This window comes from Pithys albifrons, chromosome 7 (genome assembly GCF_047495875.1).
Source record: "Pithys albifrons albifrons isolate INPA30051 chromosome 7, PitAlb_v1, whole genome shotgun sequence".
In the NCBI taxonomy this organism is placed as follows: domain Eukaryota; kingdom Metazoa; phylum Chordata; class Aves; order Passeriformes; family Thamnophilidae; genus Pithys; species Pithys albifrons.
Window position 1 is genome coordinate 10,216,622 of NC_092464.1, and position 12,267 is coordinate 10,228,888.

The 12,267-nt window shown below is 39.1% G+C and overlaps 1 protein-coding gene across 1 annotated transcript in view; it reads right to left on the minus strand.

Moving 5' to 3' along the window:
- Positions 1 to 12,267, minus strand: part of PTPRN2 (protein tyrosine phosphatase receptor type N2) — a 652,515-nt gene that overhangs the window by 398,873 nt on the left and 241,375 nt on the right. Inside the window, exons 6-8 of the mRNA XM_071560012.1 lie at positions 8,716 to 9,190; positions 2,203 to 2,457; positions 846 to 886 (exon numbers count right to left, since the gene is read on the minus strand). Of these exons, the coding sequence (XP_071416113.1) occupies positions 846 to 886; positions 2,203 to 2,457; positions 8,716 to 9,190 (771 nt within the window). The remainder of the gene's footprint in view (positions 1 to 845; positions 887 to 2,202; positions 2,458 to 8,715; positions 9,191 to 12,267) is intronic.

Sequence of the window (12,267 nt, forward strand, 5' to 3'; positions counted from 1 at the left end):
TTTTACTGTGAACACAAGAGGATTTGCCCATTTATGAGTCTTGGAGTATTAGCTTTTGAAAGAGTATGTAGTAGGAGAAGTTTCACACGGTTTGTAGAAATATTCCTTTGACATTTTTCTGCTTCATGAAATGCAGAGAAGGGAAGATGATTATATCTCAAAAATGGCTGAACATTGGACAGAAGTCCATAGGATATGAGTCAAAGCTCATGAGGAGTATTGTAAAAGTAATCTGGATTAAAATGCTAAATTTGATGTTACTAGCTAGAGTACAAGATGTAATGCCTGGAGCTTTTGAAATACCTCTGACAGTCTGTGAATTGATGATAACACATAAAACTGAACAGCACATCACATGAAATACAGCCTGCCCCATCCCACCACATGCCTTCAGAGGGAATGTGTTTACTTCTGAAAACCAGTGAGATTACCTGAGCAAGGATGCTTACTTTCCCCAGAACTAAGAGCCAAAGGACAGGGAACAGAAGAGAGTTTTCAAGAACACCTCGATACTCAAAATTTATCAACTTGAGGAAAAGCCTGAATTTGTCAGAACTTTGGAAATCTCTTATGAATTCTCTCTATTTACAAATTAAAGGCAGGCAAAAAAGGACTTGATTTTGATGTTTTGATCAGCAAAATTAAATTTGTGTTAGATTTAAATAAATGTTTGTTTTGATATTTCAATCCCTCAACAACAGCTTGCCTATTTATGATATTGACTCATAACCACAGAAAACACAGAACAAGTCTTGCGTTTCAGAATTGTGTTTTTGACCTTCACTGCATAGAACCCTGATATTCTGAGACGAAATATTTGTTTTGTTAAAATACTGGTACTCTACCTCTTTATCAGTTCTTGCACTGGCTTCATGTGCTCCACTGTCTGTAGGACATGAAAAGAAAAAATGTATAGTTATGAAGGGCAAACATTATATACAAAACAAAGACTCTCATAGGCTGCTTTGTGCAGTGGCCTTTTTATGTAATTTAAACATTAAGACATCAAAGCTGAAAGGGCACAGTAAAGAGCACTGTATAATCTGTTATTGTTATTCTAACCCTTCTTAAATAGCAAATTAATGCAAGATCAATAGACAGAGTACTTCAAGAGCCAAAGTAATAGTGTTATTTTGCTAATTAAGTGTCTAATTGCCATATTAGTTTACCAATATCTAAGAAAAAAGCCCAACAATAAAATGGCTCTAGCTTACTGAATGAATATTTAGACTAAAAAAAAGGAAACAGATACACACCCTCATGAAATTTTTGGTGGAAGAAGATGACTTATTTCAAGAGATATCATTCACCAAAACCATGTTACAGTTTAACTACAGTGATGATATTCAGTCACATCCTTAACCTCAGTCAAGTAATGCTGGCTTTTTGTTCATGAACTGGGTATTATTCATCTTTCTTAGCATGATTCAGTTTGCTCCTTTTAGTCTACAGAAAGATTTGGCAATGAAAATAAGTGGAATATCCCTAACTAGTAAGGATTTCAGTATATCACCATGAAAAAAGACAGTGGGTTAAAATCACTGTTTATGCCTTACAGTGCACATTTCTGGTGTCCTAGATATTATAACATGCCTAAAATAGAGAGCAGATGAGTGGTAACAAGTCCCACTGTGGAATCCACTCATTAATGGCAATTACTGTAGCTCCTGAATCTGCATCACCAGCAAAGTATGTGAGCAGACAGAAGCAAATAACCATAATAACACTTCTTATTCCCTAAGCAGGAAAGGGAACAAGTGGTTTATGTACCTCCACTTGTCTCAGATTTTCTCCTGCAAGTAATTGTGGCACATTAAACAATGATTACCTGTAAAACATTTTTTCCTCATATTTTGAAATACATCTTGTAATATAATAATTTGCATTATCATTTTGCCTAAACATCTCATTCTCAAGAATGGGAAATTAGACCAAACAGCATAAAGCAATTTGTATTTCAATATAATTGGGTGTGTGGGTTTATCTTGTTTGAGTAGCTTGAAGTGTTCACAGGCAGATTTTTTTTTTTATTTGGTAAAGAACCTGCAGCAAAAAGAAAAGGACAAAGCTAAAATTCTGCAGCCTTTGGGGAAATATAGAAATTTCCCTCCCATCTTCTTTAAAAGTCTGGCACTGATGTGAAACAACAGAGGAAAATTAGGGTACCTGTTTTTTGTTGTACTTAATTCTTATAATTAATACCTGGTATATTAACACTCTTTTCTATTAATCCAGTCTGAACCTCTATCCTTCCTTGAGCATCTCCTTTCATTGTTTGTGCTTCTGTTTTGTCCTCTTTAGTTTTTCCAGCAGCCTTTTCTGTTCCCTCCGGAATGTCAGCACTTTGAATTGCAGTGGCGATGGTATCAGCGATCTCGTCCAGTTCTGTCGAGCTGAGATTCTCCACATTCACTTGGTGCTTCTCCAGGTCCTTCAGCACATCTTTAATAAGTGTCTCTGCATCACAAAACAACATAAGCACGTGATTTAGCTGTGCACATGAAACACATGTGCTTATATCAGAAAGTATCTTTCATTTTTTCCTAAAAGATAGCTTTTCTTTCATGGAGAGCATCTGCTTTCTAAAGGAGGGCATGCACTTTCATGCTGCATTAAATGGATGTTAAAGTTTATGACAAGGTGAATGTGTCTCAGGACTGGGGGATATATGCTCTACAACCCAGTAAGTTGTCCTAGAGAGAGGGCATAAAATTATCACTTTTTCCTTACAAGAGCATTGTTTCCCAGTCTAAACTGATTCAAAACACTGAAGACAAGTGTTAAGGTAGCTTTAATTTTTTTTAGCTGCAAAACAGTGCAAACAACACTACTGTTTCTTAGAGATCAGTTTTCTTTGTTGATTTCCTTTTTGCGAGACAAAATAGCTATACAGAGTGCTGAAAAAAAAGTCAGATATTTTATCCTTAAATCAAAAAGCTCCTATTCAGTTAGAAGGGGATATAGAGATATATACATTATGTAAGTATGTAAAGGACAAACCTTCTAAATTGTCCTGATTTCTCTTGAAACATATGTATTTTGTCCACTATATTTATATAAGAGTGTGTGTGTGTGTGTGTGTGTGTGTGTGTGTGTGTGTGTATAAAAACTTGTCGTTTATCAGCCATGAATATGTTACCAGTTACACTAAGGGAAAAAACCAACAAAACAAAACAACAAAACAACCTTGATGTGATAAAAGTTCTGAAAATCAGGAAATTCAAGGACAATGGATATTAAAGGTGAGTGAGAAGCTGAAGCATAACAGCTCTCCAGGGAAGGCAGTTTTCTGACTGCACATATTGCATCTGTAGTTCAGTACCAGCCTGTGTAACTCTGTAAATCTCAGCCTAACGTCCCATGGAGTGTGGACATAAATGTAGGGCTTCCTGTAGCATACACAAACCATTCTCAATCATTCCTGTACTCTACTTGTTTGTGTTGATACGGAATTTAGCATACACATGCATGTGCATGCAGCAGTAAAACTCTTTCTCACAGGCAGCATTGTGCAGGAAGAGGGAGATAAGGACTGCTTTTAAACCTCTGTGGAATGTATGAATTTACATATGAGCAGGTTGAAGGCAACATTCAACCTTTTTTCTTTTACTTTTTCTTAATAGCAGCATTGTCCCTGTTAAGCCTTGTGGTTGGACATGTTCATCATCATCTGTAAGCCAGACTTTGGGATCATGCTGTCAGCTTTCAGGCTTACGTAATCATGAATTAAAAAGTAGAAAAACAGGGGGAAAACACTGATGTAAGAAGCACTAAAAAAAAAGGACGTTTTACAGCAGAGGATGAAGATGCGGATAGAGACCAGGAAAGAAGTATTAGTTAAAAGAATCTTCTGCTGCAGGGAGCAGGGAGTAAAACATCTCTGATTTTGTAGGTAGACAAGCATCAAAGGTTATTTGCCATCTGGAAAAAGAAGCCAAGATCTGTCATTTTTTTGGACCCCTCAGTGTTAACTGAAGAGGTCAGAGCCTGCAGTTAACCATCAGCTTCCCAATGTCATCTCAAGCAAAAATTAAGTTCCTCCGACCTGATCCATAATTCAACAACCCAAGTAATGCCATTTTCCTGTAACTAAGTGGTTCATACAAAGCAAAAAATACTTAAGCAGCTTAAATAATAGGTATGCTGTGAGTCAAAGAGTTTGTTGACACATGGGGAAAGTTATTCTGATGTACATTCTGTTCTAGGTGAAATGGAAACATCTTTCCAATAATCCAAGATGTTCCTACAAAATTCTACTGATGTAATTATAAAATTCAGCTGAGGTTGTAAGCTGTGAACTTTTGAAATTTACTTTATTAAAGCTTAGTTTTAAGCACCCTTACATGCAACTATCAACAAAAAAGACAGGTTAAATCTGTGATGTTACTTCAAACTGTGACAGCCTGCAAAATTTTGGTACTGTACTGAAATAGCAGAGTGTTTGTAGAGGAAAGCAAGTGCTCAGTAACAAGAGTCGAAGACTTAAACTCACAGTCTGTGCCAAACTCTTTCAGCCAAGATATTTGGAGGCAGCAAAATTAATATGGAAGTTTGATGAAAACTTAGAAGCACTTCAGAGAAAACTTTGAACAATTTCCATATTTCATTCTACAGTATTGATCTCCATTATGAATTTAATAATAAAGTAAAAATATAATTATCAAATAATTTAGTTTAGGAAGTTAATCTACAAGAGCAAATTGATCCAAACTGCAAAGTTTTCAACAGAGTTGATCAACCTATGTTCAAAAAACTTCTCCAAGAAGCACAACAGCTACCTGGCAGATGGCCACTTACACATGGCAGCACTGCAGCAAATTAAGCTGTAGGAAAAATCAGCACTGCCAGATTACCACAGGAGCCTTGTGTCTCCTTAGATATCATTTCTGTTCTTATGTTTTATAGAACTACTGGACAATAACTTGACAGAAAAACCTAAATTATTGAAGCAAATCTAATAATGTCAGAAATGAAAAGACAGAATATATGTCAGATCCAAATCAAAACTAAAACTTTACAAATAAAACATCATTTGAAGAAAAATCTTAAAAGAGAATTTTATTTCAGGACATATATAATTAAAAGAGTTATATTAATGTAACACAACTAGATTTTTGTTTATTTCTTTTGATGCAGAGCCAGCTGTCAAAACCAACTACTGAGCTAGTCAACAACATGCAGTCAATGTAGCTTTGTCATTTCCATTCCGTGTCATGTTTCCAAACTCACTTTTCTCTGTATCTATTATCTGAGCCAAGTCTTATCGCTCCAGTCCACTTCCATATGTTCATAGTCAATTAAAAAAAAAGTCTTAACCTCAAACAAAATGGGATTGGGGGAACAGGGCAGGGAATAACATGAGAAAAAAAATGGCCACCTGCCCTAATCCAGACAATGCTGACAGGCTCACTGCAGGTCCTCCTGGTTCACTAAAACCTCCAGTATTATACAGAAGAGCCTCCTGTTCCTCTAATGCTGGTGTTCCTGCCCTGGTCATTGACACCCAGGCACAGTTCATCTAATGAACTCCTAAATAGTTGTGTTGACATGAGTAACACTTTGGCATTATATGCTACTTTTAGCACATAATTATATTAAGCATTTAATTTAGGACCAAAGGCAATAACCCAAGCCAGTAAGTACGAGGAACATCATGTTTTTACTACAGTAGCAGGGATAGTCACCAGAGTGTCTGTAACAGCCTGGTGAAATGTAGGTCTACAGAAAGAGTCTTGCTAACTTCACGAGGCTCCTGATAAGATGTTAATCCATGTCCATGTTAAAAATGGATGTTTCTGCTTCTTGTTATGGCACTTGTCCATGTTTGCAATAATTTGCAAATTATTGGATAAGACTGATACACAAATAAATGTCAGTGCATCTGTTTACAAACACCTTTGGGTAATATGATGAATTTATTAAAATCAGAAAATATTGTTGGAGGAAGACCAAAAAGCAGAAGGATGCTGCAACAGCACAGCACTTAAGCAGCAAATGTACTTGAACATGCGTGTAACCTGTGCATGGCTTTTATGCTCTCTCACTGATCCTTTCTAAACAGACTCAGCAATGCTCAGCTATGTTTCAGAGGGCTTTTACTGCAAACCAGATCTCTCCCTTAGCTCCAGCTTTCCAGCTGAAGGATCCAAGTTGCCTTTCACAGTTGCTTTGGAACCATGATTATAGTAAAGGTACATATATCTGGGTGATGTAACTTTTAATATAAGCTTCACCGGTAAAATTCCCTAGTAGGTAACAATAGCACCTTATCAAGAGAAAACAATATTTTATTGTCCAGCATATTGATCATGCCTCATACTCCACTGGCACAAGTACCAAAGCCAGTTTGTGAGACCACCCCGTGATGTGGCAGCAGTAACTTTGTTAGTAGTACCATGGGGTGGTGTGTCTCCCTCAGCCCCATCACTCTCCTGACCATGTGTAGCTGTGCTGAGCAGCTGAGTGCCACAGGGAAGGGTGATCCCAGCTTTGCAAGATAGAGGGGGTACAAAAATATATTTCCTCCATAAACATGGAAATTCACTATTTTTAAAAGACTTCTGAATTACTAATTTTTTGACCTTTTCAAAGCAACAGAGAGACCCATTGTGTAATATTTAACACACCAAAAATTAGTAGACTAGAACAAACCACATAAAACCAAGCCAAATTCTAAATACGGCTGGTGCAGAAGAGAGACTAACAATTCCAGTATTGCACAGTGACTACAAAGGCAGTACCCACGCACATCACACCACTCCTAGAGCTAACAGCTTCCAAATCTGATAGAAAAATAGCTCCACATTTCCTTCTCTTATATTTCTCCCTCAGGGGGCCTTGTTAGCAGATTTGCCTGCCACTGTTTTGCAGTATTCTCAGGACTAATCTGCTCAGTACCTTCTGGATTGTTCTCCCAGTCCAGTTCCTCTGCCTAATTCTATATCAGACGTAGCAGAGAACTGAGCCCCCCACACTTTCCAGATTTATACCAGTTCTGTGGTTTACAAAGTGCGAGAGAGGAACAATCTGCAAGTGTACAAAAACCCTGAAGCACCAGAGAGATTGGAGAATTGTTAAAAGCAGAAAGAGATGTTGGAGTCGGCCTGGGAAATCTGAATCCAAACCAGCATCATTGCAATGTACAGCATTCTGAGCCATGAGCACACTGGGGTCTGTCCTCATCACTTCCTTGTAAGACTATTAGGTGGCTCAAAAATACAAAGGAAACCATTCTATTTTCAACTCAAACAATTCGTAATGTTATGTCTATGCAGCATTTAAAAGCAAGTGCAATGGCGGAAGTTCCTACAGGGCATATTATGTATGAGAAGTCAAAGTAGTACAACCCAAGGAATTGTGAAACATGTTATTCCCTGTAAGTGTTAGCATTTTTTTCCCAGTTGGCTCCTACCAGGAAAGGTGAAGTGGAACAGCTGGAGGATAATGAAACCAGCATGTGCCTAGTTTGTTTTGAATCTAGCAACAAAATTGTCTAACCTGTGCAAGAGACTTACAGTGCCACCTGGATTTGATTTTACATTATAGTTTGTTCCTTGAAACCTATTATCTCTGGGCACCATACCAAGAATGCTTTCACTTCTGAGCATCCTTTAGATTGCAAGCATTATCTTTTCTCTGCTGCAACTTTGACATTTCTCTGTGTTTGTGTGTTTTGTGTTGTTTGTTTTTTTGGGGAGGGATGTTGTTGGGTTATTTTAACAAACAACAAAACAAATCAAAGAACATTACACTTTATGGATGATAACAATTACAAAAGGGATGTAAAGGAACACTCTTACACATCCCAAAAATCCACTGGGATAGTGGTGACTGCAGTGTAACAGATGTAAGGGCTTGACAATGGCTGAGGATCAATTCTTTCATTTTTCAGGCATTATAAACCACTGGAATAACATCAATATTTAGATTAGTTTAAAGAAACAACAAAATGAATCAGAATTATAAAGTGTATTGGATTCTCAAGATTCATCTCACAAAGCAGTGCTTAAAGTGCATCACAGAATCCTGTGGGATGTTACCCTCCATCTTCCTTTAATTGCCAAACCATCATGTACAACAGAAACCAGGATCTGGTCACTGTTAAACAGCATTAGCAAAAAAAGAAAATCCAGCAAATGGGTTGTTTGTTACAGTATGCCCAGACAAAACTAGAGATAACCCCACCTTCTGGTATTCCTCTGTGTTGACCTACCCATGGATTGATAGACTCCTCCCTCCTCTGTGCTCTGCACCAGAATTTATCTCACTGTTAATGTCTGTGGTCAACTTCAACTCTTATCCAGGTTCCCTGAATTTCTAGTTAAATAAAGAGATATGGAACAAACCCAGACATTTCTATATTACCTTTTTATAGTGTGGAATGTCTGCATAAAACCAGATTTGATAGCAAAGATATACCCATAATTACATGTTGTTTGTAAAATGCTTTGAAAATATAACAAGTTACGTAAATGCTCTCTCTTACTGAGTGCCATATATTTCTGCATGCATATGGAAGGTGGGTTGAAGAATGTGGGTAGATGTTTGCGGGGAAAGAGTAGTTAGAAAGGTGAACATTGTTACTGTGTTATGGTAGATATAAATATGTCAATAGTAGGAGATATATCAAACTCCTAATTTAATTTTCTTTCAATAATGTTCACGGAGCAGGAGGAAAACTTCAGGTAAGGTAAAATAAGTAAGCATCTACTTTACCATCCACTACACTCAGACGGTCCTTTGGATCATCCTGGGAAGCAGATTTATGACTCAGCATCTCAGGGGTTGGCCTCAGCACTCCTGATGCAGGCCTTGTCTGGAACAGCTTCTTCATTTTAAAATCTTCTGCTTTTCCTTTGGCAAAACTTCCATCAAAAGGACTGACTTGCGTGGAGTAGAATCTGTCAGCATAACCCTGGGACCCTTTAGTCCTGCTGGGAGAGCTTTTGTCGCTGCTTTGTGCTGACAGGTTCTGGGTGATGTAGGTGTGCAGGGCAGCCAGCAGGGCTTTCTGGTCAAGCCCCATTTCTGACCCTGCTGAGAACTTGTCTGGCTGGGTCTGGCTGAAGGCGCTCCCACGGAAGTTCTCAGTGAGCTGCTGGTGGGATTTGGATGGATGGGCCACAGGAGATGCTCGTTCCTTGGGGTTTTGTCTTGTGTAGTATCTGACAGGATCATTATAGATGTAGCTCTAGAGAGAAGGTGGGAAAAAAAGGAATGGGTCAGTATTGCTTTGTAATGGCTACTGTTGTGCTGGAATCCGAAGCACAATCCTTAGTGCTTTACCAACAAGGACAACAATAATTGGAACCTGTAATGGGAATGCCCATTGCAAACCTCAAACTGTTGAGTTTGCTACAGAGAGACATTCTCACTTTGGTGCAAATTTTATAAAGCTGTTTATTTAATTTTTAAAAAGACTGAGAAAGAAATTAGGGAGAGAATAATACAACTAAAACCTGATGTTAACTATGGACACACTATTTGTATTCAGTTAGACAAAGAAAATTTAGTAAATCCACTTTCCCTTCGTTTTTTTACTAAACTTGTGGAAATAACAATTTCTGAAGGTTACTTACCAAAAACTAGGGTGTCAAATTAAAAATGTCATTTTTTAAAGAACACCAAGAAAGTAAATCAATTGTTTGGCATACATGGCATACTTCATTCTATTTTAAATTATTTTTTTTTTCACTAAATTAAATCTCTAATCAATCTGTGCTCTGACAGTATAAAAAATGTAAAAACAACCTTTAAATTGGTTTTCAATTAATCTATTATTTTCAGGTAAAACAACATGGCAAATTAAACAAGAATGTAAAAAATGTGTCAATCAAGCTAAAACTACATTTTTATTGAAGAAATGCTGGGGGGGGAAAGGTGGAAAGGTGGGCTTGCAGTACAGTTTTCTATTTTCAGTTTCAAATTTTCATGGACACACCAGATGGAAATTATATTTACTAGCATTTAATCCTAGAGAGATTTTTGCTATGATGACAGCCTGAAGGCAGAACGTTTTGGTTTTTAACAAACCAGTTCCAGCCTCCTAAATAGTTTCAAAAATCATTTTCCTTAACTCCCTGCTAAAGACAAATTTGAACTGAGAGGTTCACTTCTATCCAGAATTATTCTGTGTAGATTCTTTGTTTATGATTCCCTTGGGACACTTTGCTGAAGCTGCACCACACACAATGCGTGTTGAAGACCAGGTCCTGCTTCTCAGCTGGGCTTTCTTTGTGCCACACAACCTACATGTGCTGGTTTAAAGGTGAACCAGCAGGGGAAATGAACTCACCACGAGAGAGATTATAAGTCAGACCTAAAATTTAATAATAATATTACAATAACAACACTGACACACAAGGGAGATTGCTTTCAACTCACAAAACCCCAGCAGTATAACCCAGTGTCCTGGGGCACAAACCCAAGGGGGTTTGTTTGCCCTTGTGCTGAGACCCCTGTGGTTCCCCCAAGTCCAGAGCAAAAGGAAAAGAAAAACCTGTTGGTGCAGGCGAGGGCTGTGGTCTGGGCAAGAGCGGGGATCTCCTCCTGTCAAGGTCCTGCTGCTGCTCTGGATCCGACGAGAGGTTCCCGAGGTCTTCTTACCCACCCCTTATGTACCCTCAGGGAGCTCTCAGTCCCTCCCCCTGGGCGGGGACTCACACAATGGGTGATTAACTCTGGGAGCCAGGGGGTGTTGAGCTGTTGATGGCCCATTAGCAGCTCCGGCCCCCTCAGGCTGGGTGTGAAGGTGATAATGGCTCCCTGGGCACATGCTGCTAATGGCCCATTGACCTTGGGGAATGAATAGAGGGGGTAGAACACACAGCTTTGATCACCCCCACACAGGGTTAGCTGGTCCCTCCTGCTGAACTAGGACACTACATCACACTGTGGTAAACTTAGGACAGGGACTACTTCAGCTCTCACTGCTATAAACTGTGAATCACTGATGTCCCTGTGCACTGATAGCTTAATATAGGACAGAAGGAGCTGCTAAATACAGAGAGAGTGAAGAGAATATGCACCCTAGAGGAGAGCAATTAGTAGGACTCAGACAGAAAAATCATTATTTATGTATTTCCTGGTGTAATTTGTAAAAGCAAAATAAGTAAGGTTGATAAGCTATTTCAGAGATGAAATAAAACTTTTAGATTTTATCTGGGTCTTTATTGCTGGACCATAGTTTTGCTCTCCATCTGAACAATTTTATTTCATCTGATAGTATCAGTGGATTTTATAATAAATATTCGTATTCCTTGCTTCCCATGAGGGTTTCTTTCCTTTAAGAAATGATTGAAGAGGTTCATTACATGGTTCCATATAATGATTTGTAGGTTTGTGGTTTATGCAACTTTATTACAGAGACAAAAGGCACTTTGGCTACTTTGGCTCTTGATCCACCAATGCAAGGCTTTGGGCTTCTGCAGGTGGTCTTTAACATAGAAACATGCTTTGTGAAAGCCAAGAAATTGGGCTACACTGAGGCAGCGCCAAAGAATACAGAGCTGGAGATCAAACACCTTTGTGTCTGAAACACGGCAGCGTCCCCTGGGCTCGGTATCAAACCGAGCCGCGCAGCTCTGGCTCCAGCCGCGGGGTACGCGCTGCTCTCAGCAGCACCAAGGGGGAGCCACTTGGCAGAACGCGAGCTGGATGCTGTTTGCCGACTTAATAGCAAATCCTAGATGGGAAAAACTTACAGTCCTATGTATTTATCTCTCAGTGTCGACGGCTCCTTGCGTGGGGTAATTAACTCTGTAATGATACTCGCCCTTGAGATGGAGCTGCAGAGGATGGCACGAAGCGGCCCCAGACACATCAAGCAGTGAATTCACACAATCTGCCCCCACCTTTCCCACTCCTGTACTCTCTGCCTTGGTGGACTTTCTGGAGACGAGGGAAGAAAGAACAGGGAGCTGGGAAAGGCTGAATCATGACGGGAGGGGAAGAAGGCATTCTTCATTCAGACATGGAAAGACGTGAAGTCAGCTCAACCCAGTCTGTGTAACTGCCCCCTGTTCTGGATCTCTGTTCTGTGTCCAACTGCCTCTTTTGCCTCTTCAGCTTTACTCATAAACCATGTTTAAGAGGGGAAAAAACTGCTAGTCCCTGTCAAACCCCTGTGAAAGATCAGGGTCAGGGGATGTGGGCTGGCTTTTGATGAGCTCTTTAACAAGTCCAAATACCCTTTAACATAAACACATCAATGACTCTTTTCTTGCAGACAAGATGCACATCAAGAAAAAAGAGACCACAAACCCACCA